A 26966-nucleotide genomic window follows, 5' to 3' on the forward strand; every position below is an offset into this window, starting at 1 on the left:
CGGCCTCGTCGATGGTGGCTTCAACGACGAGGAAATCTCCATCTACATCTTTGACTGTGACCTCGTTGACGATGACAGTCTCAACTTCTGTAGCGTCTTCGACCTTATCCACATCGACGACGACAACTTCATCGTCGACGGCTGGTAGGTCAATCTCGTCGACGTTAAGATCGCCGACGAGAGTGTCCACGACTACGTCAACAAAGACTATTCTGTCGACGTCTACCCCATTGATGACAACGACGGCACCGTTGACGATGACACCGTCGATGAGGACCCCATCGACGACGTCAACACCGTAGACGACAGCTCCGTCGACGTTACCACCGGTGGTGCCTGTTGACGTTTCGCCGTCGAAGACTACTCCGTCGACGGGCTCGTCGACGACAACAGAACCCAAACTACATAATGCGTATGTCCACCTTAAGATTACAAAACGCACGCTGACACCAGTCTCGACTTCTCCTAGTAGGGTCCAGCCTTTGCCACCTACTCACCTCCTGGAGGAGGAAGATTATGACGATGGCAGTATGTTCAGAACTGCAACAAGTCCATTTGAACTTCACGTCAAGTACCACGACAGCTCGGACTATGATGACCAAGAGCAGGAGGACCAGGTGGATTATCATGAAGAGTGCCATCCCCCTCCACCTCCTATGGTTTGCCTTCCAGCGTCCCTGGTTTCCGACCTCCAATTTCTAATCACTGATTATAAACAGAGGTTTCCAACTTCGGCTACGTCTCCACCTCCTCCAGTAGCCTCTCCGCCACCAAGACGAATGGTAATCGCCCGCTATTTAAATGGAAAAGCATCTGGTGTTCCTATAAAAGACTTTTATCATTTTGTATTAGGCCGTGTACACTTTAATGTGGTATTATAGGCAGCCTCTGACATCAGAGCTAGCCTGGTACAACAAAGTATGCAGAAATTAGACGGCTTTCATGCATTAAAGAGATGTGTTATCTCATATCTCATTTAAGGTGTCAGATGGGCCCGTATTGCAAAGATAATCCCTGCAAAAACAGTGGCAAGTGCATCAACAACATGGATGGCCCAGCCTGTGAATGTGAACCTGGTTTTCGTGGAGAAAGGTGAGTGGCCTTGCAGTGTATTTCTATGTTCTTGTTAACAAATCACATGCAGCTATTTCTGCTCTTTTCCTCACACTTAAAATACCTTTTAGCTGTACAAGGCAACTTTAAAAACGTATTTGTATATCAGAAACATCTAAAAACAAGCATTGGCATAGCCAATAGGTCTCGCCTTTGGGACCTTATAAGTGTTTAGCCGTGCAACAGTTGATGTTGTTGCACCACGGATATTGTGCTGCATAACTAAATACTTATAAGGTCCCCAAAAGCGAGACCAATTGACTATGCCAATGCTTGTTTCTTTTGACAATGCTGCTTGCCATCTTGCCGATGCGTGAGATCAACACTAAAACGCACGGCCAAATTGATAGGCCCTAAAGGCGAAACCTACTAGTTTACCAATGCTTGTTATGTATTAGAGAAGCCATGCCAAGCTACAAGTATTGCAGATTCCGTAACCGCTGCTCCCAATATGAGAGACATTTCCGACTTTTTAAAAACAAACTTTGTGATTCACCTGAGTTTTTAACTGGACTGCACCTTATCCTTATTGCACCTGAACTCACCTTAGCAAACCTGTTCACGATGCGCCCTGTTGGAGTTGTGTCAAAGAAAACCATTGGCACGTGCAAAATATTGTTAAGCAGCTGCTTGTGAAGTAACCTGGATGCGCGCACAGCCCCGCGGGCCACAAGAAACGATGAGATGAAAACAAACAAGCCTGCAAAAGAGAAAAATCAGCTCGCTTGAATAAATTGTCACAATACCATTGTCATAATGTTCTCAGACAACACTGCAAGAGACAGGCAGGTGGCTTCCAAGCAAGCACCAATAAACTTCACTTGCCTGGATTAATAAATAATTTCGACCCTCGTTATGAGAAGCCCTGGTAATTGCGATTATTGAGGTAACTGCAGTAATGAGTTTTACGATAATTTAATATTGGCAGGTCAAACCTGTCAACATTTATGGTGCCAGAAAATGTTAAATCTGGTGCAGTAAGCACGAAAATCTGTATATATTTCTCCAAAAATGAAGATATTTTCACACACAATACATTTTAGTCATGTGCTCAATATATTTCAGCAATTACCAGGCAACTCGTAATGAGGGCCTAAGAATATTAAGACAGCTGCGTCATATATTCTCTGTCCCTCTTTCTATCTGAGGGGTAACTCTGTACAGCATTCTGGCGCCAAGCGAGCACACACTCACATTGTGGGTATGTGTACAAGAACTGCCGCTAAGCGTTAGTTAGCAGCAGTTTTCCTAGCGCGGCCTATCACCAAAAACTATTGCCCCGTTAGCGATGTATTTACAATACGTCGCTGCATGGTGATAGTAACAGCTAGCCGCGGTGGAAACTGCTGCTAACACTAGCATCAAGGAGATAACAATTTTGACGTTAGAGAGAGAAAAGTGCTGAAAGGCCCATTAGCGGCAAAAAGACTCGCGTTAGTCAGCCCAACGTGACTTTTTTTTTGCCTCTGGAGGCAAAAATAGCCTATAAGTCCATCTCCAATGAAAATAGGAAATAAAACCAATGGAATGCAAAATGGAGCAGCCAGAGCCAAGTGCAGCACAGATCAACAACAACCCCCCAAGCACTCAAGCACCCAAGCACCCAATAGCCAGAGTCCCGGGGAAGAGGAAATGCAGATTCATGGCTACAGTTATAAAAAGAGGCGCATCGCTGTGAAAAACCAGAGATGCATCACTTTTCATAGTGCCCTCCTTGCAATACCATGGCAGCAAAAACCTTGAAAGCGGGTACAGTCCCCGGGGCCCGGAGACCTTGCTGGGACTACGTCTTGGACCCAGAGTGGGAGGCAAAGGTGGTGTGGTGTTGCTGGGCCGTGGCAGTAGACATTGAGGCATCAGAGATTGCCCTTACCTGGTGGTGAAGTCTGGCAGGTCACATGGAGACACGTTGCTGACCTGTGAGAATTCCGCCTGGCGCACCTTGGAGCTGTGAACGATAGAGGCACTCCTGCGCACCAATGTAGGGAGGTCTGCATCGCACACTAGACGCCACCACTACACCGTGGTGCACAGAGGATATTACCAATGGTGGGCTGCGCCCCTCTGCCTCACAGGCCGGAGGATATTGTGCTGGCTGGAGGCTGTGGAGGGTGAGGCCCCTGAGCTGCGCCAAACTTGAGTGGCAGGAGCGCTGTAACTTCACGTCTAAGGTGGCCGTGTTGCATCACCTGCATCAGGAGGTTCCCCAGCAGACTTGGTGGAGACTGCTGTACCCAGGCTTGTGAAATCCTACCTGGATGAGGCTCCTGCTCCGATTTGGAGATAGTGTAGTGCATTGCGCCCCGGTGTAAATGTCCAGGTAAGGAGAAGGTGGACGCGGAGCGGAGGAGGCCCGGGGGCGAGTCGGGGCCAGGCCTAGCGCCTGTGGGTGACACACACCGTGTCCTGAGCAATCCCTGCGCTGCATCTACATCACCAAGGGCACTGAACTAGACTGAGTCGCTGAGATTGGCCATTGGTGGCAGTGGGTGCCAGGGGTAAGGAGGCCAATTCTGGCTCCTGCCCATGGGCATGCAGCTTGATCCGCCGGTACTCACTGGGGTACACGGAATCTGATTGTCACTGTTAGACTGGAAGAGGCAACCGGGTGGTGCTGAGTTTCAAGGCAATCTGCAGAGAAAATGTTTAGCATATTATGTGTAATAGAACAATTAACTGTTTGACTGCCCAAGAGGCAACCGGGTGGTGCTGCCTTTCCTTGCCCTCTGTTAGTTTGCTTTTGGGTGTACAGGGGACTAACCCCTAGTGGACTTCCTCTTCCCACAGTGCTGTGCCGAATGATTATTGCTGCTGCAGTCCCCATCTGCTGCTGCTGGTTCCTCTGACCATGAAGGTCAGGTGTTCGAGTCCCTTCTCCACCTGCAAGCTCCTGCCTGCGCCTCCTCCGTGGTGGTCCAGTGGTAGGGTATCACTGCTCTGCAGCTTGACTGCCCTCCTTTCTGCTGTTCCTGTTCATCTTTCTGCTCTTCTCCGTTGCTTTTCTACCTTTGTCTTTTTTTTAATCTTTTTTTTGTTTGTTAGTTTTTCCTGTGCTTTTTTGCAGTTCCTTTTCCCTATCCTCTCCCTCGTTGCCGCTGCAATCCCCGCGTCCCCGCCCCCTCCAGTATTCTTTCCTGCGTTCACCGCCTCCAAGCTGTCCAGCTCCCCTGCAGCACTACTTAATGGCGGACGCTAAGCGGCCATGCACAGCTGTTGTGCCACTGGTGCGCCAAAGGCAAGCCAAGGGCAAGCCAGTCTGCATCCTTCCGCCCCTATTCCGTGCCCAGCACCAGGGACCCTGCCTCTCAGACACTCCACCACTATGCCGTCAGCATCCTCCTCACCTTCAACCCTGGACGCCACACCACCTGCCATCCGGAATCACTGAAGAATACCCTTGCACCCTGCGCCTGCTGAAACTGCAAACGCACCTCCTGCCTCATCAGCACACCAGAGCCTCTTGTTGCCCAGCTGACCAACAGCGCACCCGACTGGCTTAACTGCATCCTCCTCCAGGTGCGGTCCCTCCAAAAATACTCCACTGAAACCTGGGACCTCCTTGACGCCCCTTCTTCAGACATCCATCGCCTTCTTCACGGAAACCTGGACCAACCTCTGCTCCGGACCGGACATCGCCAACGCCATTCCCGACGGCTACAAAATCACCTGCAAAGACCACCCCGACCGTCCATGAAGAGGCATTGCTATTGTCTACAAAGGCACACTCTGACTGACCACACACTCTAATGACCCAATGGGGACCATGGAACACCTCCACTTCCAGATCCGGACCAACCCCAACACCACCCTCTGCAACACACTCTTCTACAGGCCCCCAGGGCAATGAACCCCCATTCACTGATGCCATAGAAGACCTCGTCGCACCCCAGGCTCTCCCATCCACAGACTACATCCTACTCGGAGACTTCAAGTTCCACCTGGACAACCCCAGTGACCAGAACGCCACTCTCTTCTGGGGAACCTCACCAACATCTGACTCAAGCAGCTAGTCACCGCACCAACCCACATAGCAGGACACACGCTTGAGCCTGTCTTCTCCGCTGGCGTGAACTTCAACTACAGCCACACCATAGAACTCTCCTGGACCGACCATCATTGTATACATCACGCCTTCACCACACCCACTGTACACCACCGCGATCATCACCCCTCCCTGGTCCCATCTGAATCAAGAACACCGAAGAACTTCTCGTCAACTCCCTCAGCACCACCACTCTGCCAACGCTTACAGACGCCAACACCGCAGCGCGCAACCTCCACCGATGGATCTCCAACTGCGTCAAAACCCTGGCACCCCTCAAGAAAAGACCATGCAAACAACACTCCAAGCGGCCAACTGGTTCACTCCCACCCTTCACTAGTCCAGGCACACCTGCAGACATCTTGAGTAGAGATGGAGCCACAACATAATCAACTCCGCAACACAGTCACCCTTGCACCATGGTGCAAGGGTACTTCACCTTGTACTCCAACTACAAGAACGCCATGACTGACTACCCCAACCAAATCAGAACAGTAAAAATGAATTTCATTCACAACAAAATCCTCGCCAACTCCTACAACTTCAAGGAACTCTTCAGCGTCATTCAGGAATTCACCAACCCACACAGTGAAGCCACAGACATCACCCCATCCCAAGACAACTGTGACAAGCTGGGAACCTACTTCCACCTCAAGATCAGAACACTCTACGACAACTTCGTTGACCGCCCACAAGATGCAGCAGCCGGCCAGCCACCCTGCAGAGACACCAGCCAGCCCAATATCTCCAACTGGACACCTATCAAGACCAAGGACACAGCCATGACCATGAAGGGCATCCACTCGGGAGCCCCCACCGACCCCTGCCTCTCGCACGTCTACCACAGGGCCACGGACACCATTGCACCTGAACTGCAATGGACCATCAACACCACCTTCTCAACTGGCACCTTCCCACCAGACTGGAAGCGCGCAGAAGTCAGGTCCCTGGTCAAGAAGCCCACGGCCGACCCCACCGACCTCAAGAACTACTGGCCCATCTCGCTCCTCCCCTTTGCAGCCAAAGTGGCAGAGAAAGCAGTCAACAGGCAACTGACACGATTCATCGAAGAGAACGCCATCCTCGACCCGTCCCAAAGCGGATTCAGGCGCAACCACAGCACTGAAACCGGCTTACTCGCCGCCACAGAGGACATCCGCACCCTCCTGGACCAAGGCCACTCTGCAGACCTCATCCTCCTCGACCTGTCTGCAGCTTTCGACACGTCTCTCACCGCACACTCGTCGACAGACCTCACAATGCCGGCATACAAGGAAGTGCCCTGGACTGGATTCGATCATTCCTCACCGGAAGAAGCCAAAGCATCAGACTATCGCCCTTCCTCTCTGCCCCCACGGAAATCCCCTGCGGAGTTCCACATGGGTCATCACTGAGCCCAACCCTCTTCAACATCTACATGACCCCCGTCGCAGCCATCGTTCGACAACACAGCCTCAACATCGTATCATACGCCGACGACACCCAGCTCATCCTCTACCTCACCCGAGATCCCACCACCTCAAAACTCAACTTCCAGAGAGGGATGCTGGACGTCACAGTCTGGATGACCAACAGCTGCCTAAAACCCAACGCCGAAAAGACAGAAGTCCTCGTCCTTGGAACAACCCCAACACCTGGTGGCCCACCGCCCTCGGAAGCCCCCCTACCCCCTCTGACCACGCCAAAAACCTGAGCATCGTAACCGGTTCATCTCTTGCCATGAACCGACAGGTCAACACCGTCACCTCCAGCTGCTTCAACACCCTCTGGATCCTTCGAAAGACCTTCAAATGGATCCCTCCGGAGTCAAGGAAGACAGTCACCAGCAGACTGGACTATGGAAATGTTCTCTACGCCGGCATTAACAAGTCCCTACTCTACAAACTCCAGACAATACAGAACACCACGGCTAGTCTCGTCCTCTGCATCTCCTGGCACGAACACATCAGCCAGCACCTGCGGAGATTTCACTGGCTCCCCGTGGAGAAGAGAGTCACCTTCAAGATCCTCACTCACGCCTACAAATGCCTACATAACAACGGACCCAAATAGCTCAACGACAGAATAAACTTCCACGTACCCAATAGAAATCTCCGATCTGCCAATCTCACACTTTTCTGAAACCCCTCGCATCCGCAGAGCCAGAGAAGGCGGAAGATCGTTCTCTCACATTGCAGCCAAGACCTGGAACGAACTACCGGTAGACATCAGATGCGCTCCCTCTCTGGACAACTTCAGGAAGGCTCTCAAGACCTGGCTTTACAGCTGAATGGATCTGCATACCCCTCCCCCTCAGTGCCTTGAGACACTCACGGGTGAGTAACGCACTTACAATTCACTGATTTATTGATTCAAGGGTGCCTGCGTTGGCGCATGCCAGCCATTGTGCGGCATCATAGGGGAAAGAGAAAGCAGGGCTTAATCCTGAACACCTTCCGGCAGTTTAATGCCGCTGGTGCATTATTTTCTTGACGTACTTGCTGTATTTACAAAGTGACAAATCTTTGCATAGGCGTAACCTTGTGAAGTCCTGTGCCACATTATACCTGCGTCAGGTATGATGTATGCAGGGTGGGCGTTCCTACCCAACAAATCCTTGTAGTATTGGTGCAGTGAAGTCTCTCAGATGTCACTGCAATAATTCTAGGACGGAACTGCGTCAAAACCTTACACCTGCCTCATGGTAGGCATAAGGGTGAAGCAGTGCCATAGGGATAGGCTGGACCCATACATTGCTGTAGTTGTGTCATACTTGCAACATAACCGGAGTAATGCATGACTTTAGTGCTGACAGAGGATTTCAGACGTATCTTTCAGTGATTTATTTATTTATTTATTTATGCAATTTGTTGAGCGCACGTTTACCCAAGGGTGTCTTGGCGCTTTGACAGAGAAAATTGAAGGTTGTACCCGGGAATAAGGGGATTTAATAATTGAACAACCACGTCTTCAACTGCTTCCTGAATGATAATAATGTTGGAGCATTTTTTAGATGTCCTGGCATGGTGTTCCATAATTTAGCAGCAGCTACTGCAAAAGATCTATCTCCCCAAGTTGCTTTTTTGGTTTTAATTACTTTCAGAAGGTTTGCATCAGCAGATCTTAGATTGCGTGATGGTCGATAGGGATGAAGGGCATCTTTCAGAAAGGCAGGTGCTTTTTCATGAATACTCTTGAAGGCAATGCAGAGGGCTTTGAATTTGATACGTTGTCTAATCGGCAACCAATGAAGCTTACGGATGATATTGGAGATAGGCTTGAATTTTGGTGTACCTGTGACGAGTCGTGCGGCCGCGTTTTGGACCAGCTGAAGTTTGTTGACTACTTGTTCTTGGGCATTAAGCATAAGTGTATTGCAGTAGTCGACTCGGGACATCAGTAAGCTAGAGATCAAGGTATTTATGGTGTTTAAAGGTAGATAGGGCTGGATTTTTTAAATCATTTTAAGTATGAAGAAAGAGGCAGAAACTATAGAGTTGGCTTGTTGGATGAATGAGAGTTTGTTATCAAAGATAACACCAAGATTTCTAACCTTGGTAACAGGATTAGGCAGGGGGCCAAGGTCTTGCGGCCACCATATAGAAGACCATGCAGGGGTGAGTTTCCCAAACACCATCACCTCGGTTTTATCCGAGTTCAGTTTCAGACAGTTTGAATTCATCCAATTACATATGGCAATCATTCCCTTTTGGAAGTTATTGGCAGCCTCCATTCCATTGTTGTTAATGATGATTGCAACATGGTGCGCCGTACATTAAATACAGCGTATCCATAGTGTTGCAAGGAGGGCGCAGTGAAAATTGTCGAAACACTTTTGTTGCAGCGATGCAACACTTTCATGAATGGGGCCCAGGAATGCGCCCTATCTTAAGATCGCGGTCCTTTTGTTCTGGCGCATGGCAGAGCAGCAATGTTCCTTGCTGCGCTGTCCAGCACCAAAACATCTAATATGTGGACCCAAGTGTTTGCACCAATTTTAAGACGAGATATTTTTTGGTCTTAAGAAACTGCCTCTAACTAGACTTAGCTGCAGTTTTGGGGGGTTATTGCTGTATGGGAATTTCATTGTAAATATCGCGAAGTGTGGTTAGCCACAGTTTTTGCACGGGAACACCCACCTTGTATCTCATTTTTGTTAAGTCCCGCCTCCAATCCGGCTTTAGACAAGGCCGCAGCACAGAAACCGCGATGCTGAACATCATAGACGACATTCATGGATCTCTGGACGCTGACAAATGCTGCCTCCTCATACTCCTTGATCTCTCCGCAGCGTTCGACACGGTGGACCACAAGCTCCTCATCATGACTCTTCAAGAAAGAGCCGGCCTTGGCGAGGTAGTTCTCAAGTGGTTTTCCTCCTTTTTACATAACCGCTCGCAATTAATAAAAATTAAGAACTTCACCTCCGATACCCAGCAAGTCAACAAGGGTGTCCCTCAAGGATCAGTGCTCTCCCCTCAGCTCTTTAACATCTACATGGAACCGCTCGCCAAGTTACTCAGGAAAGCCAACATCCACTTCCACCTCTACGCGGATGACACGCAGATTTACCTGGAAACCTCCTCTCTTAAAGACATCCACAGACTCAACGATGTCCTAAATGAAGTTCAAGACTGGCTGACAAAGAATCACCTGAAACTCAACCCCGACAAGACAGAAACACTCCTCATCTCAAAAAAAGATGATAACCCCCAAATCACCGAGTGGCTAAAGTCGATCGATGCTCTCAAAGGTAACCTCTCGCTAGCCGACTCCGTTAAATCCCTGGGCTTCACCCTAGACCCCAAACTAACCCTGACAAACCACATTACGAATTCGGCGAAAAACGCATTTTTCAACCTCAGACTTCTGAACAAAATTAAACCTTACATTCCTAACAAGGACCTCAAACTAGCCACTCAATCGCTAGTTCTATCAAGACTTGATTATGGGAACTCAATCCTAACAGGCATCCCCAAATCGCACCTGGCCCCACTAAAAACAACACTTCATGCGGCAGCGAGAATGGTCACAGACTGCAAAGAATCTGACCACATCTCCCCCGCACTCAAAGAACTCAAATGGCTCCCTGCGTAAATGCGGAGTACCTTCAGAACGGCCTGCCTAACGCACAAGGCCCTCCACACCGGCAAACCGGAATACCTGGCAAACAAGCTCAAAAAAGCAGGCCAAGCCAGAAATTTGAGAAGCTCTAACTCCCTGCTGCTCATTCTACCAAAAACCAGAAAGAAGAGAACTGCGAACTGCTCTTTCTCAGGAAATGCCCCCAAAATATGGAACGCCATCCCCCCGCACATCAGAACTATACGGTCCTATGCAGAATTCAAGAGCCAACTCAAATCCTTGTGCCTTATCCGCTCCCTTGGTTGTGGGTAACTTGGATCAGCTAACGCCCCAGAATCCATGCGGTAACGTTGAATCCTGTACCAAGAAGTCCTGCTGTCCGAACTTTTCCTCATTCCAAATTGTCATTCGCTAATTGCTTTTATTGGCTTTGTGTCATGTTGTTCTCTTTTCATTCCCTCTGCTGTAAAGCGCTCTGCTACCTTCGGGTCTTGTTAGCGCTATAGAAAACTTCTAAATAAATAAATAAATAACAGAAGTGGCGATCTTAAAAATTCATGTTTAAGCGGAAAAGTGCAGCTAATTGCCGTTAGCTGCCCTTTGTAAATAAGGTGATACACAAAAAGCTGCCGTAACGTAAAACAATTGACGCTACGGCGGTGTTAAGTTCTTGTACATATGCTCCTGTGAGTTCTCTCAAATGACCTCTCGCAATAACTGTGACGTTGGTAGCCATGGCACATTCTAATGCCACAGGACATCTTCCCCATTGGTGGGTATGAATTACACCATATAAGAGAAAGCAAACTCAGGAAAGACTTGTGTATGTAAAATATGTGGGTGTGATCTGTCAGTCAGAAGTGTATTGAACATATTTGCAGACATTTCCGTAATGACCCCCCCCCCCCATAACCACAATCATTTGCCATAAGAAAAATAAGTTTTATTTGAAAGCACTTCCCAGAGCTTTGTTGGTTTGGTTGTACAGAAGGTACCAGAGAACGGATTCAAAACGGTAACTGAACTGGCCATTATGCAAATTGTTCGCTGTTGTTAATTCACAATATGTGATATGCAAGCTAAGCAGACTGTGAAATGCACCAAAGTCACTGACCATATGGTTTCAGATGGACAAAATGTGTACACAAAGAAAAGATTGACAAGATGTTTACAAGCAGAGAAAACATTCTGGGGCTTATTTGCAAAGCCCTTGCCACACCGGTGTGTCACTTTTAATATGGGAAAGTAACGCACCGGCGGCGCAAGGCCAGTGCGTCACTTTTATTATGGGAAAAAGTGACGTACCGGCGGCGCAAGGGGCTTATTTCTAATATCTCAGTCCTCATTGGGATAAAAGAGCATCCCTGACTCACCTGAAACACAAGGACACTAGCAGTGAGCCATCTATATAAATATGTGCCAAATATAGGTTCATTGCAAGGGACACATAGGCACATGATGACATTCAACTCACACATTTTTGTCATTATTCATGAAAACATTGTTATATAGTATGTTAATGTTCAGTGCTTTCGTTTACATTGACTGATCTTATTTTTGATATGCAAATTAAGCCATGTGACTCTTACACTCTTTTATTTGTCTGTATTTGGATGCGTTTTGAGCAAATTGTACATAGCGCACATTTGGACTTCTTCAAATTCAGTAGGTCACAAAAAATCCTTTTCTAAAGCTGGTCTACATGTTACTAATAGTCAAACTACTCCCAGGCGAATGTAAATCTTCGAAATGGAGACTGAAGGCAGCCGGGGCATTGGCCTACACCAATAACACAAATCTATCCCTCACACTACCTCGTGGATAGCCATTGGGTGCTTTAGAGTGGTCTTGTGCGTAGAGTGCAATGCTGGTGTCATAAGCCACCTGACACTCGCTAATCGCTGCCAAATGGGTAAATTACCAGCATTTATTGGCAATCCTACCTTGTGCCACGCCTAGCACTCCGAAGATCCCCACTCTCATGTCTCGCTGTGATGCAGGATAAGTCATGTTCCTGTAGGTGTCGTCATCTTTGGTCCAGTCACTCAACCACACGTTCTGTCCTACAAAGGCCGCGTTCTGTCCCACATAAGCCACAAAGATCCAGATAGAGTAACACCATCCAACTGCTCGCAAATATTTGATAAATAAGGAAAATTTCACCTACAGGGCAATATAAAACAGACATTTCATGTTTCATGTATGTAATGTTCTCAATAGACAATTGGCTTTCAAACTATCTACTCAGGTGCTTTTATAGGGCGGCATAGAGAAGGCTAGTCATTGTTACATCATTTTCTGTAACTAAGTTTGAATTTTGTTTGTAAACACAGACACAATAACAAACCACATTAAGCCAAAGTACATTTGGGGTACTTGGAAGAAGTTCATGAAGTTTGCTGTGAGAAAATGGACTATCCTACAGTCCATTAAACAGAGGTAAACACGTTTCCCTAAGCGTTCTTTGGCTTTCCTTTGGTATCCTGGCCAGAGTTTCAAGGCAATCCCCAAGGAAAATGTTCAGCATATTATGTGTAAAAGAACAATTAACTGTTTGACTGCCGTAATGGCATATATGTACATCAAGAAACAGCATGCCCTTGTGAGATATAGAGACATCTATGTGCCAAAGGGACCAATCATGCTCACTGCCCATTAAAAAAAAAAAAGAAAAAAAAGAAATCTCGTCCTGGTGCTGGGGGTGCGAGCAAGGATTCTGATGGCGCTTGATCCCTTCTGTGCACTGGCAAACTCTCCAATGAGGCAGTATGCTGTTCACTTCCAGACCATCTCAATAATATATACGTATGACATGATAATCGACATCACACAAATATTGAATGAACCTGGGATGGATTACCTAACATCTCCTAAGTCCATCTCATGGATCGAGCAGGTGGTATGGGCTATGGAAAGGATTAAAGGCAGCTATTACTGCTCTCAGTTCCTGCCTAGCCATGCTCATCAGCTTAATCATGTTTTAATATTGGTGGGATGAAGGGAGGTGGGAAAGAAAGAGCAGAGCTTTCCACTCACATTCCCTCCCGCCAACAGAAGGAATGAACCACGAGATGAGATTGGAAGGGAATAACTAGTATTGCTCCTTGTCTCTTCTCTTCCATCCTCCACTTTTTGGTTCATTTCACAATGTTCCTTAACTCCAGCATGTTTTTCTGACATTGAAAAATATTGTGTAAGTAGGGAACTCTGGTCTGTGCCCCAGCAAGGAGCCAGATGATGTTTGAGTCTTTTTCCAGCATAAGAAGAAATCCAAACAGTATCTGGCTCCTTTGTCGGGTCCTGAAACACACATATGTGCCCCAGCAAGGATTCAGATGCAAAAGCAAATATTATCTGGCTCCCTGCTGGCACAGAGATGTGATCTTCACAGGTGAGAGTTTTGGTCAATTAGGATATGTATGTATGGTTGCGGTTTATCTCCATTCAGCCCAGTGGTTAAACCTGTGACCAAATGTCTGGTGCCCTAAATAGGTATTTTGTTTGTAGTTGCTTTCCAAATTTCCCAAATGCTCAACAGGGCCGGACTGGCCCATAAGGATATCAGGTAGTACCAGATAGGCTAGTACTAGACTGGATCAGTGTGTTGGCCAGTTTATTAGCAGTTCTGAGACGGTTTGATGGCCGGGTTGTCCGATTTTTACTGTTGAGTTCCCGGATTATGCCATTTTTAAAACTATGTGCTTCACTAATGAGAGCCACTTTTATTTAGGTGCCCGGGCCTATTTTTTCTCCCAGTCCTACCCTGCTCAACACTGACTTTATCCGCTGTGGGCTCATAGAAAACCCATACATGTCGGCTACTTCCGTGCTTTGGAGACCCAGAGAAACAAAGCTTTGGGGTCAAGCTCTGGAAGGGATACGTTTCTGCATGAAAGACTGGAGTGAACTGGCATACTTTGCTATATTTTTAGTATTTTTTCCAAACATCGTCTTCAGCATGATCTCCTGGCCAGCCCTCGGTGTGAGGGTAGTCTGGCATCCAACAATAGAATTCCACACTCAGGAGATCCAGAGGAACTAAGTTGGGGCTCAAGCCTTGGCAGAGATATGTTCCTGCATGAGATAGACTGGAAGGAATCACTATGTTATGGAAAAATGCTAAAAACATGAATGTTGTGACGGGCCAGGCAACATGGCCGATAAAAGTTAAATCCTGAAGCTCCTACCACCCTACCAAAATCCTGCACAAACCTGTGCCTATGCACCCACATCCAAACCTGAACTCCTGACAAGTAGAATGCCAGGCCCCTAGTGGAACACGAAAAAAAAGCCTTGGTTCGAGTGGTAGATGCAGAGAAGAGGCAGTGTGTGGATGGGGCCTGCTGTGCCGCGCATCAGTTTTCTCCTGGACTGGAGGCAGTGAGGAGGCTCGTGCCCTAGAGAGACTCATGCCCACTGACATCAGTCCTCCTAGAACAGTGGCACTCCTGACGAACTGAACCTGGAGCTGTGCACGTTCTGTGTGGGACTGAGCTCAAGAGCTAGGGCTTGGTTTCGTTGGTGGTGTGGACAGGTCTGACAACCTCCAGGAGGAATCGGCACTGGGCACAAGGCCACTAAGATGGGAGAAGCCATGAAGACCCCAGCAGGATAAATGAGTACCCCCCAGGGGATGCTTGGGTATTGCTGGGCCTTACTTGGGAGGCAAAACAGACGGGAGATGTAAGCGGCACCTGGGAGCAGAGGACTACCCAGCTTTGCTGGTCCTCAAAGGTGTGGGCCTACCATTGGAGTCTGCTTTCCCCCGCTGGATAAGAGGAACATAGGGGGCCTGAATGGACCCAGAAGGCACTGGAGAAGAAGAAAGACGGCATCATGTTGCAAGTGAAACTCTTACCAACAGACTTTACCAGGGTAAATTAAACATCTCTGAATAGGGGAAAATCAGTGGATGAACTGAAAATCGAAGGACTGTCTTTGAAAACCATACTAAAAAGACAACAGGGTGAAGGATGCTGAGGGAAGGTCCCGAAGATGTAATTTGAGATTGGAGAGTACAGAGGTCCATACTACTGAGGTTTTCCTGGAAGGATGGGTGCAAACATTCCCTAAAACCGACTGGTCTAGCAATGTGCTTTATAGTTTAGAGGTCACATAGGATGCTCGGACCCCTTTTGGTCCCAGTGTCACCCTTAACCCCTCGTAGGGAAAAGAAAACAAGTTACTTACCTGTAACTTTGGTTCCCCAGTATTGGTAACGTTCATAGATTCCCATGCTTTGTATCATTCCCCGTCGTCGGAATGGGAGCCTCGGTAAATAAAAAAATATCATAACCATAGGTACAAAAGAGAAAATCAGGCCTAGGCCTCATCTCATTTTGTAGCATATCACCCTCTTTGTGTAAAAGAGCCCAAACTTTCTGCAACAACCAATCAGAATAGCCTCACCCCATAGAACCTTCCTGAGAGAGCCTCAGATTTTCGTAGCCATTGTGCAAACAGCCACTATCTCAGTAAAAAGGCCGAGCTTTCCCAGGGGAGGAGGGTGGGCGCATGGGAATCTATGAAAGTTACCAATACTGGGGAACCAAAGTTACAGGTAAGTAACTTGTTTTCTTACCCCAGTATTGGAACTTTCATTGATTCCCATGCTTTGTATCAGAGTAGCTAGCAGTAAACACATTTTGGTACATGAATCTCATGACATGACAATATAGCTATCCTCCTAGGAAACAAATCATAAAATGTTACCATAGAAAGAACACGATAGCTGAAACAAAATGTGACATACAGGAAGGAGGGAATGTAGGGAAAGCTCACCTCTTATTGAAAAAGATTCCTGAGGACTGCTTGCCCAACAGCAGCGTCATCCTTCATTGTAGACTCTAGGCAGTAGTGTCTGGTGAAGGTATGTGTACTGCTCCACGTTGCTGCCCTGCAGATGTCTTTTATAGGGACTCCAGAAAATAGAGCCACCGAAGATGCCACTGATCTTGTGGAATAGACACGGACTTTTCTTTCAAGTGGTTTGCCCGCTCCTTGATGGCAGAACTGAATAGCACTGGAGATCAAGCGGGAAATGCTGGCTTTGGTTAGCGGAAATCCCTTCCGCGGGGCACTGTAGGACACGAACAGTTGTGAGGATTTCCTAAAAGGTTTCGTGTGCTCTAAATAGAACTTTAAACACCTTTGAACGTCCAAAGAATGCAAGGATCTTTCTGCTGGAGAAGTAGATCGCGGAAAGAATGACTTTAAAATTAATGGTTCATTCAGATGGAATTCAGACGGAACCCTTTGGGATGAACCTCGGATTTGTTCGAAGGATCAAGACATCCCGCTTGAACTGAAGGAAAGGTTCCACTATAGACAGCGCCTGAAGCTCACTAACTCTCCTGGCAGATGTCAATGCTAACAGAAGAGCTAGCTTCCAAGATAGGAATTTAAGGTCAGTTTTGTGGATGGGTTCAAACGGGGCTTTCATTAGCTGAGCTAACACCAAATTAAGCTGCCAAATCGGCGGCGGAGGATGGACTGGAGGATACATCCGAAACAGGCCTTTTAAGAACTGCTTGACAATCCTAGCGGACCAAAGAGAAGGACCTGAAGATGTCCGCCTGAATCTTGAGATGGCCGCCAGATGAACTTTCACAGAAGAATGAGCCAACCCAGATTTAGCCAGCGACAGGATATATGGTAAAACCTGATGTGGAGCTGAAGTGTAAGGGTGAAGATGTTGTGTCTGACACCATAGGCAGAATCTTTTCCATTTTGCTTTATACGTTTTGTTCGTACTTGGAGCTCGAGCCTGAGACAAGACGTCCCTACAGGTACACAGTCAAAATATCGAGTTGTAAATATCAACCTACACAAATATCGAGTCAGAAATATCGAAGGTAAAGAATATCGATGTCAAGAATATCGTTGGACAGAATATCGACACTAAGGTAAGTAATATCGATTTTTTTTTATATCGATGTAAGTAATATCGAAGTCAGTAATATCGATATCAAACATATCGATGTTAGTAATTTCGATGTTACTAATATCGATATTTGTATTATTGTTACGTATTTTAGTATGTATTTAATATGTATGTGTTATATGTTTTTTGTTAAGTATTTTACTTGTTTTAATTTATATGTGAACTATTTTCATATATTTATGATGTTATTTTTAAGTCAATTTTATGTTTTAGTACCGGAGCCGATTGTGGGTTTATAGGGGAATAGGGTGGGAAGTAATTTAATTATATTAAAATAATTGTTACTTTTTAGGAAATATAAATTAATGTTAATTAATTTTTGTGTTTAAGTTCTGTAGCGGGTAGTGGGTTTATAGGGGAATTGGGTAGGAAGTGTTTTAATTGTAATTAAGTAATGAATTATTTTTATTTATTGGTTTTGATAATTAATGTATTTTTACATAATTAATTGGCAATCAATAAATTTAATTGGTAATTGTTTTAATTGGTAATTAATATTTGTAATTGATAATGTATTTAATTAATTATGAACTGGCAATTAATAAATTTAATTGGTAATTAATTGTTTTAATTGGCAATTAATATTTGTAATTGATAATTAATGTATTTTTTTATTAAATATTAATTGGCAATTAATACATTTAATTGCAAATTAATTGTTTTAATTGGTAATTAATATTTGTAATTGGTAACTAATTAATTTATTTGGTAATTAATGTTTGTAATTGGTAGTTAATGTTTGTAATTGGTAATTAATGTATTAATGTGTAATTAATTATTGTAATAGTTAATTACTTTATTTTTGGTAATTAAATACATTTTTATGGGAAAATATTTGTAAATAATTCATAATTAATGTTATAAAAAGTTATTTTTTGTATACAAATAATTATATTGTTTATTGTTTTTTAATTGGTAATCAATTATTAATAATATATTTGTTGTTTTTTACAGTATTTTATTGCTTAACATTTATTATTTGGTAACTATTCTTTATTTATTGATATTTATTGTAAATTTATTGTTAATGATTTATTATAATCTATTTTTTTGTAAATATTAATGGGTAATATTTACCCCTACGCTATCCAGCGCTTTCCCTACTGTTTAACTCTCTGGAGTTGGAATAGTAATTTTTACCCCTACGCTATCCAACATTTTCCATACTGTTGCACTCTATGGAGTGGGAGTAGTAATTTTTACCCCTACGCTATCCAACGCTTTCCCTATTGTTGCACTCTCTGGAGTGGGAATAGTAATTTTTACCCACCCGCTATCCAACGCTTTCCCTACTGTTGCACTCTCTGGAGTTGGAATAGTAATTTTTACCCCTACGCTATCCAATACTTTCCCTACTGTTTCACTCTCTGGAGTTGGAATAGTAATTTTTACCCCTACGCTATCCAGCGCTTTCCCTACTGTTTCACTCTCTGTAGTTGGAATAGTAATTTTTACTCCTACGCTATCCAACGCCTTCCCTACTGTTGCACTCTCTGGAGTTGGAATAGTAATTTTTACTCCTACGCTATCCAAAGCCTTCCCTACTGTTGCACTCACTGGAGTTGGAATAGTAATTTTTACCCCTACGCTATCCAACGCTTTCCCTACTGTTGCACTCTCTGGAGTGGGAATAGTAATTTTTACCCACCCGCTATCCAACGCTTTCCCTACTGTTGCACTCTCTGGAGTTGGAATAGTAATTTTTACCCCTACGCTATCCAATGCTTTCCCTACTATTGCACTCTCTGGAGTGGGAATAGTAATTATTACCCACCCGCTATCCAACGCTTTCACTACAGTTGCACTCTCTGGATTTGGAATGGTAATTTTTACCCCTACGCTATCCAGCGCTTTCCCTACTGTTTCACTCTCTGGAGTTTGAATAGTAATGTTTACCCCTACGCTATCCAATGCTTTCCCTACTGTTTCACTCTCTGGAGTTGGAATAGTAATTTTAACCCTACGCTATCCAGCGCTTTCCCTACTGTTTCACTCTCTGGATTTGGAATAGTAATTTTTACCCCTACGCTATCCAACGCATTCCCTACTGTTGCACTCACTGGAGTTGTAATAGTAATTTTTACCACTACACTATCCAACGCTTTCCCTACTGTTGCACTCTCTGGAGTGGGAATAGTAATTTTTACTCCTACGCTATCCAGCGCTTTCCCTATTGTTGCACTCACTGGAGTTGGAATAGTAATTTTTACCCCTACGTGATCCAGCGCTTTCCCTACTGTTTCACTCTCTGGAGTTGGAATAGTAATTTTTATCCCTACGCTATCCAGCGCTTTCCCTACTGTTTCACTCTCTGGAGTGGTAATAGTAATTTTTATTTCTATGCTATACAATAGTTTCCCTAATTTTGCATTTTCTGGAGTGGGAATAGTAATTTTACGTTTTACACTATCCAATGTTTTTAATACTGTCTTTTTTTTGGACTTAAAATTGTAGTTTTATTTATTATTCAGAATGAATTTAGATAATGTATTATGTTACTAATTTTAAAAATATTTAAAGTATATATATATATTTTTTTAATTATTTAAAAAAATTATTTACTTTTTCATGTAATTATTTTATGTGTGGAGATGTATTTGTAATTTATAGTATTTTTAAATAATTTATAAGTAATTAAAGTAATTATTAAAATTTAATATTAAGTAAATTATTACTTAATTATATTATATATATTTTACATATGTGTTTAATTAATGTTATATTATTATATATCTATTATTTATTAATTGTAAACATTGGTAAATATTTTTAACTATGTTTATTTTATTCATAAGTATTATTTTATACATTATATTTTAACAGATATAAAACGATATTTTTAATTACGATATTTTTAACATCGATATTTTTGTTTCGAAATTTTTGTACTTACCATGTTGTAGATAGGATGTCGATATACTTGCCTTCGATATTCCAGCATCGATGTTTTGTAGGTCGACATGTTGTCTGTCGATATTCTGTCATAGATCCGTCCCTACACTCCTTCGGGAGGTTCAAATCTCGGTACTCTCTGTAATTATTTTATTTGTGGAGATGTATTTGTAATTTATAGTATTTTTAAGTAATTTATAAGTAATTAAAGTAATTATTAAAATTTAATATTAAGTAAATATATTATATATATTTTACATATGTGTTTAATTAATGGGGACCTCACCTGCAGATTACGGGGGTCATTGCTGCGAGAGGACCACAGCCTTGCACGCTGATTTCGCCCCTGCCGCCGCACATCCACTCGCGGCCAAACTACAATTCCCAGCGCCCCCTGCTCCAGCTCTGCGGGGACGCCGCCTGCCTGCCAGCTGGGACTTCCGCCGGGAGGCATACATCTGGAAGCCCTTCCTTCGGCAGAGCGGGGACCTCACCTGCAGATTACGGGGGTCATTGCTGCGAGAGGACCACAGCCTTGCACGCTGATTTCGCCCCTGCCGCCGCACATCCACTCGCGGCCAAACTACAATTCCCAGCGCCCCCTGCTCCAGCTCTGCGGGGACGCCGCCTGCCTGCCAGCTGGGACTTCCGCCGGGAGGCATACATCTGGAAGCCCTTCCTTCGGCAGAGCAGGGACCTCACCTGCAGATTACGGGGGTCATTGCTGCGAGAGGACCACAGCCTTGCACGCTGATTTCGCCCCTGCCGCCGCACATCCACTCGCGGCCAAACTACAATTCCCAGCGCCCCCTGCTCCAGCTCTGCGGGGACGCCGCCTGCCTGCCAGCTGGGACTTCCGCCGGGAGGCATACATCTGGAAGCCCTTCCTTCGGCAGAGCGGGGACCTCACCTGCAGATTACGGGGGTCATTGCTGCGAGAGGACCACAGCCTTGCACGCTGATTTCGCCCCTGCCGCCGCACATCCACTCGCGGCCAAACTACAATTCCCAGCGCCCCCTGCTCCAGCTCTGCGGGGACGCCGCCTGCCTGCCAGCTGGGACTTCCGCCGGGAGGCATACATCTGGAAGCCCTTCCTTCGGCAGAGCAGGGACCTCACCTGCAGATTACGGGGGTCATTGCTGCGAGAGGACCACAGCCTTGCATGCTGATTTCGCCCCTGCCGCCGCACATCCACTCGCGGCCAAACTACAATTCCCAGCGCCCCCTGCTCCAGCTCTGCGGGGACGCCGCCTGCCTGCCAGCTGGGACTTCCGCCGGGAGGCATACATCTGGAAGCCCTTCCTTCGGCAGAGCAGGGACCTCACCTGCAGATTACGGGGGTCATTGCTGCGAGAGGACCACAGCCTTGCACGCTGATTTCGCCCCTGCCGCCGCACATCCACTCGCGGCCAAACTACAATTCCCAGCGCCCCCTGCTCCAGCTCTGCGGGGACGCCGCCTGCCTGCCAGCTGGGACTTCCGCCGGGAGGCATACATCTGGAAGCCCTTCCTCCCGCGTCGCGGGACGCGCGCGGGCGACGCCGGGCGGAGCCCGGGCAGAGGGCGGGCCGTCTAAGGCCGTCCAAGGACGATCAGGGACGGGTCGGGCCACATCCCTAACACTATGGGTAAGCGAAAATTAGCTACTTCTTTGCCGGGAGAGGTTAAGGCCAAAGTCCCAAAATATACGACCAGTATTTTAACATATTTGACTTCCAAAGTGGACGAACTAACCACCCAGATAGCAGTTTCTGAACGTGCACTGGCGCTGGAAACCACGTCTGGGAGCATTAGCACTACAATCTCTTCGCCCATTAGGTGTGTACCACTGGAGCCGAGGGTCATAATCGAATCCTGTCGGACTAACCTGGCACAGATCCCTACTGTCCTGCCTTCCCCAGAACTGCCTATTACTGTAAAACCCGCTAGTATTGAGGTTGTGAGTGCGGGAGAAATTGTGGCCAACATCCAACCTGGGGGACAGCAGGCCTCCTATGTTACGAAGGAGGGTCTCATGGAAATATTGGAAAAACTTTTTACTGAGAGGCTAGAATCAGCCCTAATCCAAATCGCAACAGACATTACAGAGACACTGAGGGACTGTGTTAATAATTTGCTGATCAAATGTGAATGCATTAATAATTTTTTGAGTAATCAGCCGTCTGTCGCAGTACCTATAGAAATTGACCGACTAAGTAATCCAGTAATTAACTTACCAACAGAAAGCCTTGCACCTACAGAAAGCCTTGCACCAGTCAAAGGAAAAGTTGTAAATGGTAGATATACACCCTTACCGCAAGTTGTACCAAATCAGGTTCAACTGGAAAAAATCTTTACCAGCTAGGCCATCATCACCCTTGGGAGACCAGAGGGCTAGGGTGCCCCCAGTACACCTACCTCCTGATGCAACACCCTTTGTGGCTGTCCTGGTTAACGTACCCAAACTGGGTGCGGGGGAGGTAGAACATCATGAGACGCTGCGCAACCACACAGAAAAGTGGTGCAATGCAAATTGCACGGGTGAAAGCAACATCTCAGCCAATATATTGATGTGCAGAAGGGTCAATTGGGTTGGTAAAACCAAGAAATGTGTGGCGGGTGACTGTGTCATAGTAAATTTCAAATCGCGTGATGTCACTAGCCGACTCTTTTGGGACGCTTCCCCTTTAGATCCTTTTGGTAAGGGTGTGCGTGCTATGCCGCTGGGTTTTTTCTACCCTCCCACACCCAGGTTAACTGGGGATAGGTATGGTGGGCCCCATCCAAACAACAATTCTGGGCACCAGGGCCACCAAAATTTGCATCAGCAAGGAAATGAATGGGTGACTAAGAGGGTTAGGGGTAGTGGTGTAGCCACACCTGTAATGAATACATATCCAGATAACCTGCCTCTTTCAAATAGATTCGCGGTTCTTGACAACCAGGTTGTCATGGACTGACTAGATCCTATGCTAACTATCCACTCAGCTAGTATACAGGATGACTCTATGGACATCCCTACCCCCTGTAATTCAGCTAATAACTCTACTTCTTGTAATGCGGTTTCAAATCTGGGGGAGGTAACAACAGAGGGAGGTAATAGAAATATTAAGATTCTGACCTGGAATATTGCTGGCTTACGTGCAAAACAAAATGACCCAATCTGGCTAAGCAAGCTAAAAGAATACGATATAGTAGCCATGCAGGAAACATGGGCCAGGGACAACTCTTTTTGGCTGGATGGTTATTCATCTTTTTTTGTAAAAGCACAGTGCTCCGTGGCGGGTAGGGACATTGGTGGCCTGATGCTCTTGGTATCCCTCAATATAGCTGGGAGTGTGAGAGAAATTCATAGTTCCTCTTACCATTTTCAACTGGTAGAAATAAGTCAAGTAGACAAAAAAAAAACACTCCTTATAAATTGTTATAATTCTCTGCAGGGCGGCCCCCAAAATTCTGTTTTAGATTGTTTAAATTTATTTGTTGTGGAATACATGTCAAAACAAACCACTTTTGTTCAAATTATTTTAATGGGTGATTTTAATGTTCACTTATGTGAATTACATTGTCAGATCAAAGATCTCGATGGGCCTGATCTTACGACTCCTCCCCATTTTGAGCATAGCCTCAAGGGTTCCACTTTGGAACATTTGTTATCAGCTAATGATCTTTACGAACCTAGTTTTGCTGATCAAAATGAACGGGTGGTAACCTACAATGCTAGGGGTAGTGAATCTATCATTGATTATATCTTCATGTCCCCAGGGCTCCTCCACTATGTCCTTTTTTATAACGCCATCGAAAGTGGCTTCAGTGATCACAATCCGGTGTGTTTAACGCTGGACGGATCACTTGGATTACTGAAGGAGGTCTTGTTGTCCACTTCTGTGAAGCACATTAAGAGCAAAGATAATGGGCGGCGTTTAAAATGGTGCAAAGTCTGCCCTGAAGATTTTTTGAATCTCATTGAACATGAAATGGTGGTGGAATTCCAGATTTGCAGGGACCCAGCTAGGGGGGATAAAGAGATTATTGCCGCCTTTGAGGCTATTTGCTCGAAGGTCGAGAAAGAACTAACCCTCAGCCCTAAAAGGGGACCTGCTCCAGCCTCTGGCTGGTTTGACCATTCTTGTTCAAAAGCCCACTCTGCACTGATAGCTGCACTAAAACATTCCCCAAGAAACAGGCCAGTGATAGCTCAACTGAGGAAAAAATATGCAGAGGCGGTAAAAACACGAAAAAAAGCTGTTAAAGAAGAAGCCTGGGATGCTCTAATGGACTCCACCACCCTAAAACACAGCTCTAAATTTTGGTCCATTGTAAATAACCCCATATTTGCTAAGACATGCAACACAGACCTTGAGGCCAATATATCTGAGTCAGATTGGCTTAACCATTTTTCAGTTATCTATGGGAGCAATTTATTTTATGAGAGTTTCTGTTTACCGTGTAACACTAACTTGCAACCCGTGGTTGTTCTTGAAAATGAAGTCAAGGTCGCTATAATTGGGTCCGCCAAGAACAAAGCACCAGGACCCGATGGGGTCCCATTGGACTTATATAAGTCTAACCCAGAGCTATGGGCAACTGTACTAACGAATGTTTATAATAATGTGCTTAAGGGGGGCTTTCCAAATACCTGGGCATGTTCAATCATTGTACCAATTTTCAAAAAAGGAGTAAGAAATGACCCAAAATGTTATCGCCCCATATCTCTGTTGGATTCCTCCATGAAGATTCTGGGAAAAGTATTACTAGTGAAAATTAACAAATGGTCCACAGAGAATAACATTTTGTCTAATGCCCAGTACGGTTTCCGGTCAGGCAGAGGGACAGAGGACCAATGCCTGAACTTGAACATGATAATTGCTAAATATACTAAGGCTAAAAAAGGGACCATTTTTGTTGCATACATGGATCTGTCTACAGCGTTCGATTTAGTGAATAGAGCCAAGTTGTGGGGCATGCTGTTACAGATGGGATTGGACCCCCCTTTGGTCCACTTTTTGGCTGAACTGCATAAAGATCTCAAGGCTTCCATTAGAATGGATCAAGAGGGGCATCGCACAGCGTGGTTTAAATCAGGTAGGGGTGTGCGACAAGGTTGCATCCTTGCCCCTATGCTGTTTACTTTGTACATAAACTCTCTGGAAAAAACTCTTTTGGCCTCATCTGTGGACACCCCACGTGCAGGAAACACTCACATCCCAGTGCTCCTGTACGCGGATGATGCTGCTTTAATAGCTAGGACACACTTGGGCCTCCAGAGACTTCTCAATGCATTTAGTGATTTTATGTCCTCTCTTGACCTTGTAGTTAATAACGCGAAATCCCATGTTATGGTCTTTGGGGCAGCAAAAAACAACTCTAAATCCTTTTACTGCAAAGGGGAAGTGATCAGTAATGTAAAAGTTTTCACTTACCTCGGAGTAATTTTTGACACCAAGGGCAGCTGGACCCCTCAGGTAGTAGCAAAGACCAAAGCAGTAAGGAGTTCTGTTAACGCTATCCTGAGCTTCTCAAGGAGACTGGGGGGGAAACCAAGCGGTGCACTTCTAGCCTTGTATAGGGCAAAATCATTGGCTATAGCGAGATACGGAGCTGGATTATGGGGTTATGTAAAAACTGAAACCATTCAAACAGAGGTGAATAAGTTTTTATGTTCTATATTAGGACTCCCCTTTTCAACAGCCACTTTTTCTGTCCATCAGGAGCTTGGAGTGTGCTATATCACAGATATCCTCTCCATGGCTCCTATTCTCCTGTGGATAAGAGTTTGGACCAATACCAACTTAGGTCTTAACCACAAAATTTTGCTGGACTGCTTAAAATTGGATAAACATAAAGATATTGCTTGGCTGGCTTATATTAATAAGTGCTCGGAAGAACTTGGACGCCCGGAGATTTTCTCCTCCCCACTTGATTTAAAAAAAGTTGACCTAGTTTGGGTCAAAGAGAATTTTTGTAAACTCAAGTCTTTGGAGAGAGAACAACTCCAGTTAATAAAACCTACGGTCAGAGCACATTATATGACACTCACCTGTATTGCCATCCAACCGTACCTTGCTTTAGTTAACATCCCATTTCACAGATGGCTTCTGGTCAAGTTTAGATTCAACCAGATATACTTGGTACTCTGTGAAAGACAGGGTTGGTGCAAACTTGAGGATGCACCAGTATGTGAATGTGATAACTTTTCCATACAAGATAATATACACCTTGTGTTATTTTGCCCTTTTTATCAAGTTCCAAGGAGAAAGTATTTGTTACCCTTATTGAAGGAGAAAGCGTTCCTGCAAGCAAAACCCGCTTTACTGTTCCTACAAATGCTTGATTCCCCCTTGGTAATGTTTAGCGTGGCAAATTATCTTGTGGCCGCTGTTCGAATCAGGAGGAGGAAAGTACAAGCCCAACAGCGGGGACTACGATGAATTAAGTATTTCTGGCTTTTTTAGCACATGAGTTTTTTTTTTTTTATGACCTTTTATAGTTCAAAATTGAATTGTACCATATGGAATTTTTTAAATGTGTTTTTAATTGTATTGTATTATATGAAATTGCAAAATATGTAACTGGAATGATTTTATATTGTTGTAGAATGCTTTTATGATTTTTAACAAAATCGAATAAAGTGGTTTTTGACTTGACTTGACTATATTATTATATATCTATTATTTATTAATTGTAAACATTGGTAAATATTTTTAACTATGTTTATTTTATTCATAAGTATTATTTTACACATTATATTTTACCATATATAAAACGATATTTTTAATTACGATATTTTTAACATCGATATTTTTGTTTCGATATTTTTGTACTTACCATGTTGTAGATAGGATGTCGATATACTTGCCTTCGATATTCCAGCATCGATGTTTTGTAGGTCGATATGTTGTCTGTCGATATTCTGTCATAGATTCGTCCCT

The 26966-nt window shown here is 45.0% G+C and overlaps 1 protein-coding gene across 1 annotated transcript in view; it reads right to left on the minus strand.

The window, feature by feature from the left end:
- The window catches only part of ABCC2 (ATP binding cassette subfamily C member 2), a 678688-nt gene that overhangs the window by 74616 nt on the left and 577106 nt on the right, over positions 1-26966 (minus strand). The window contains exons 21-22 of the mRNA XM_078643538.1: positions 12163-12382; positions 1659-1813 (exon numbers count right to left, since the gene is read on the minus strand). Of these exons, the coding sequence (XP_078499664.1) occupies positions 1659-1813; positions 12163-12382 (375 nt within the window). The remainder of the gene's footprint in view (positions 1-1658; positions 1814-12162; positions 12383-26966) is intronic.

This window comes from Lissotriton helveticus, chromosome 5_1 (assembly GCF_964261635.1).
Source record: "Lissotriton helveticus chromosome 5_1, aLisHel1.1, whole genome shotgun sequence".
Lineage (NCBI taxonomy): Eukaryota > Metazoa > Chordata > Amphibia > Caudata > Salamandridae > Lissotriton > Lissotriton helveticus.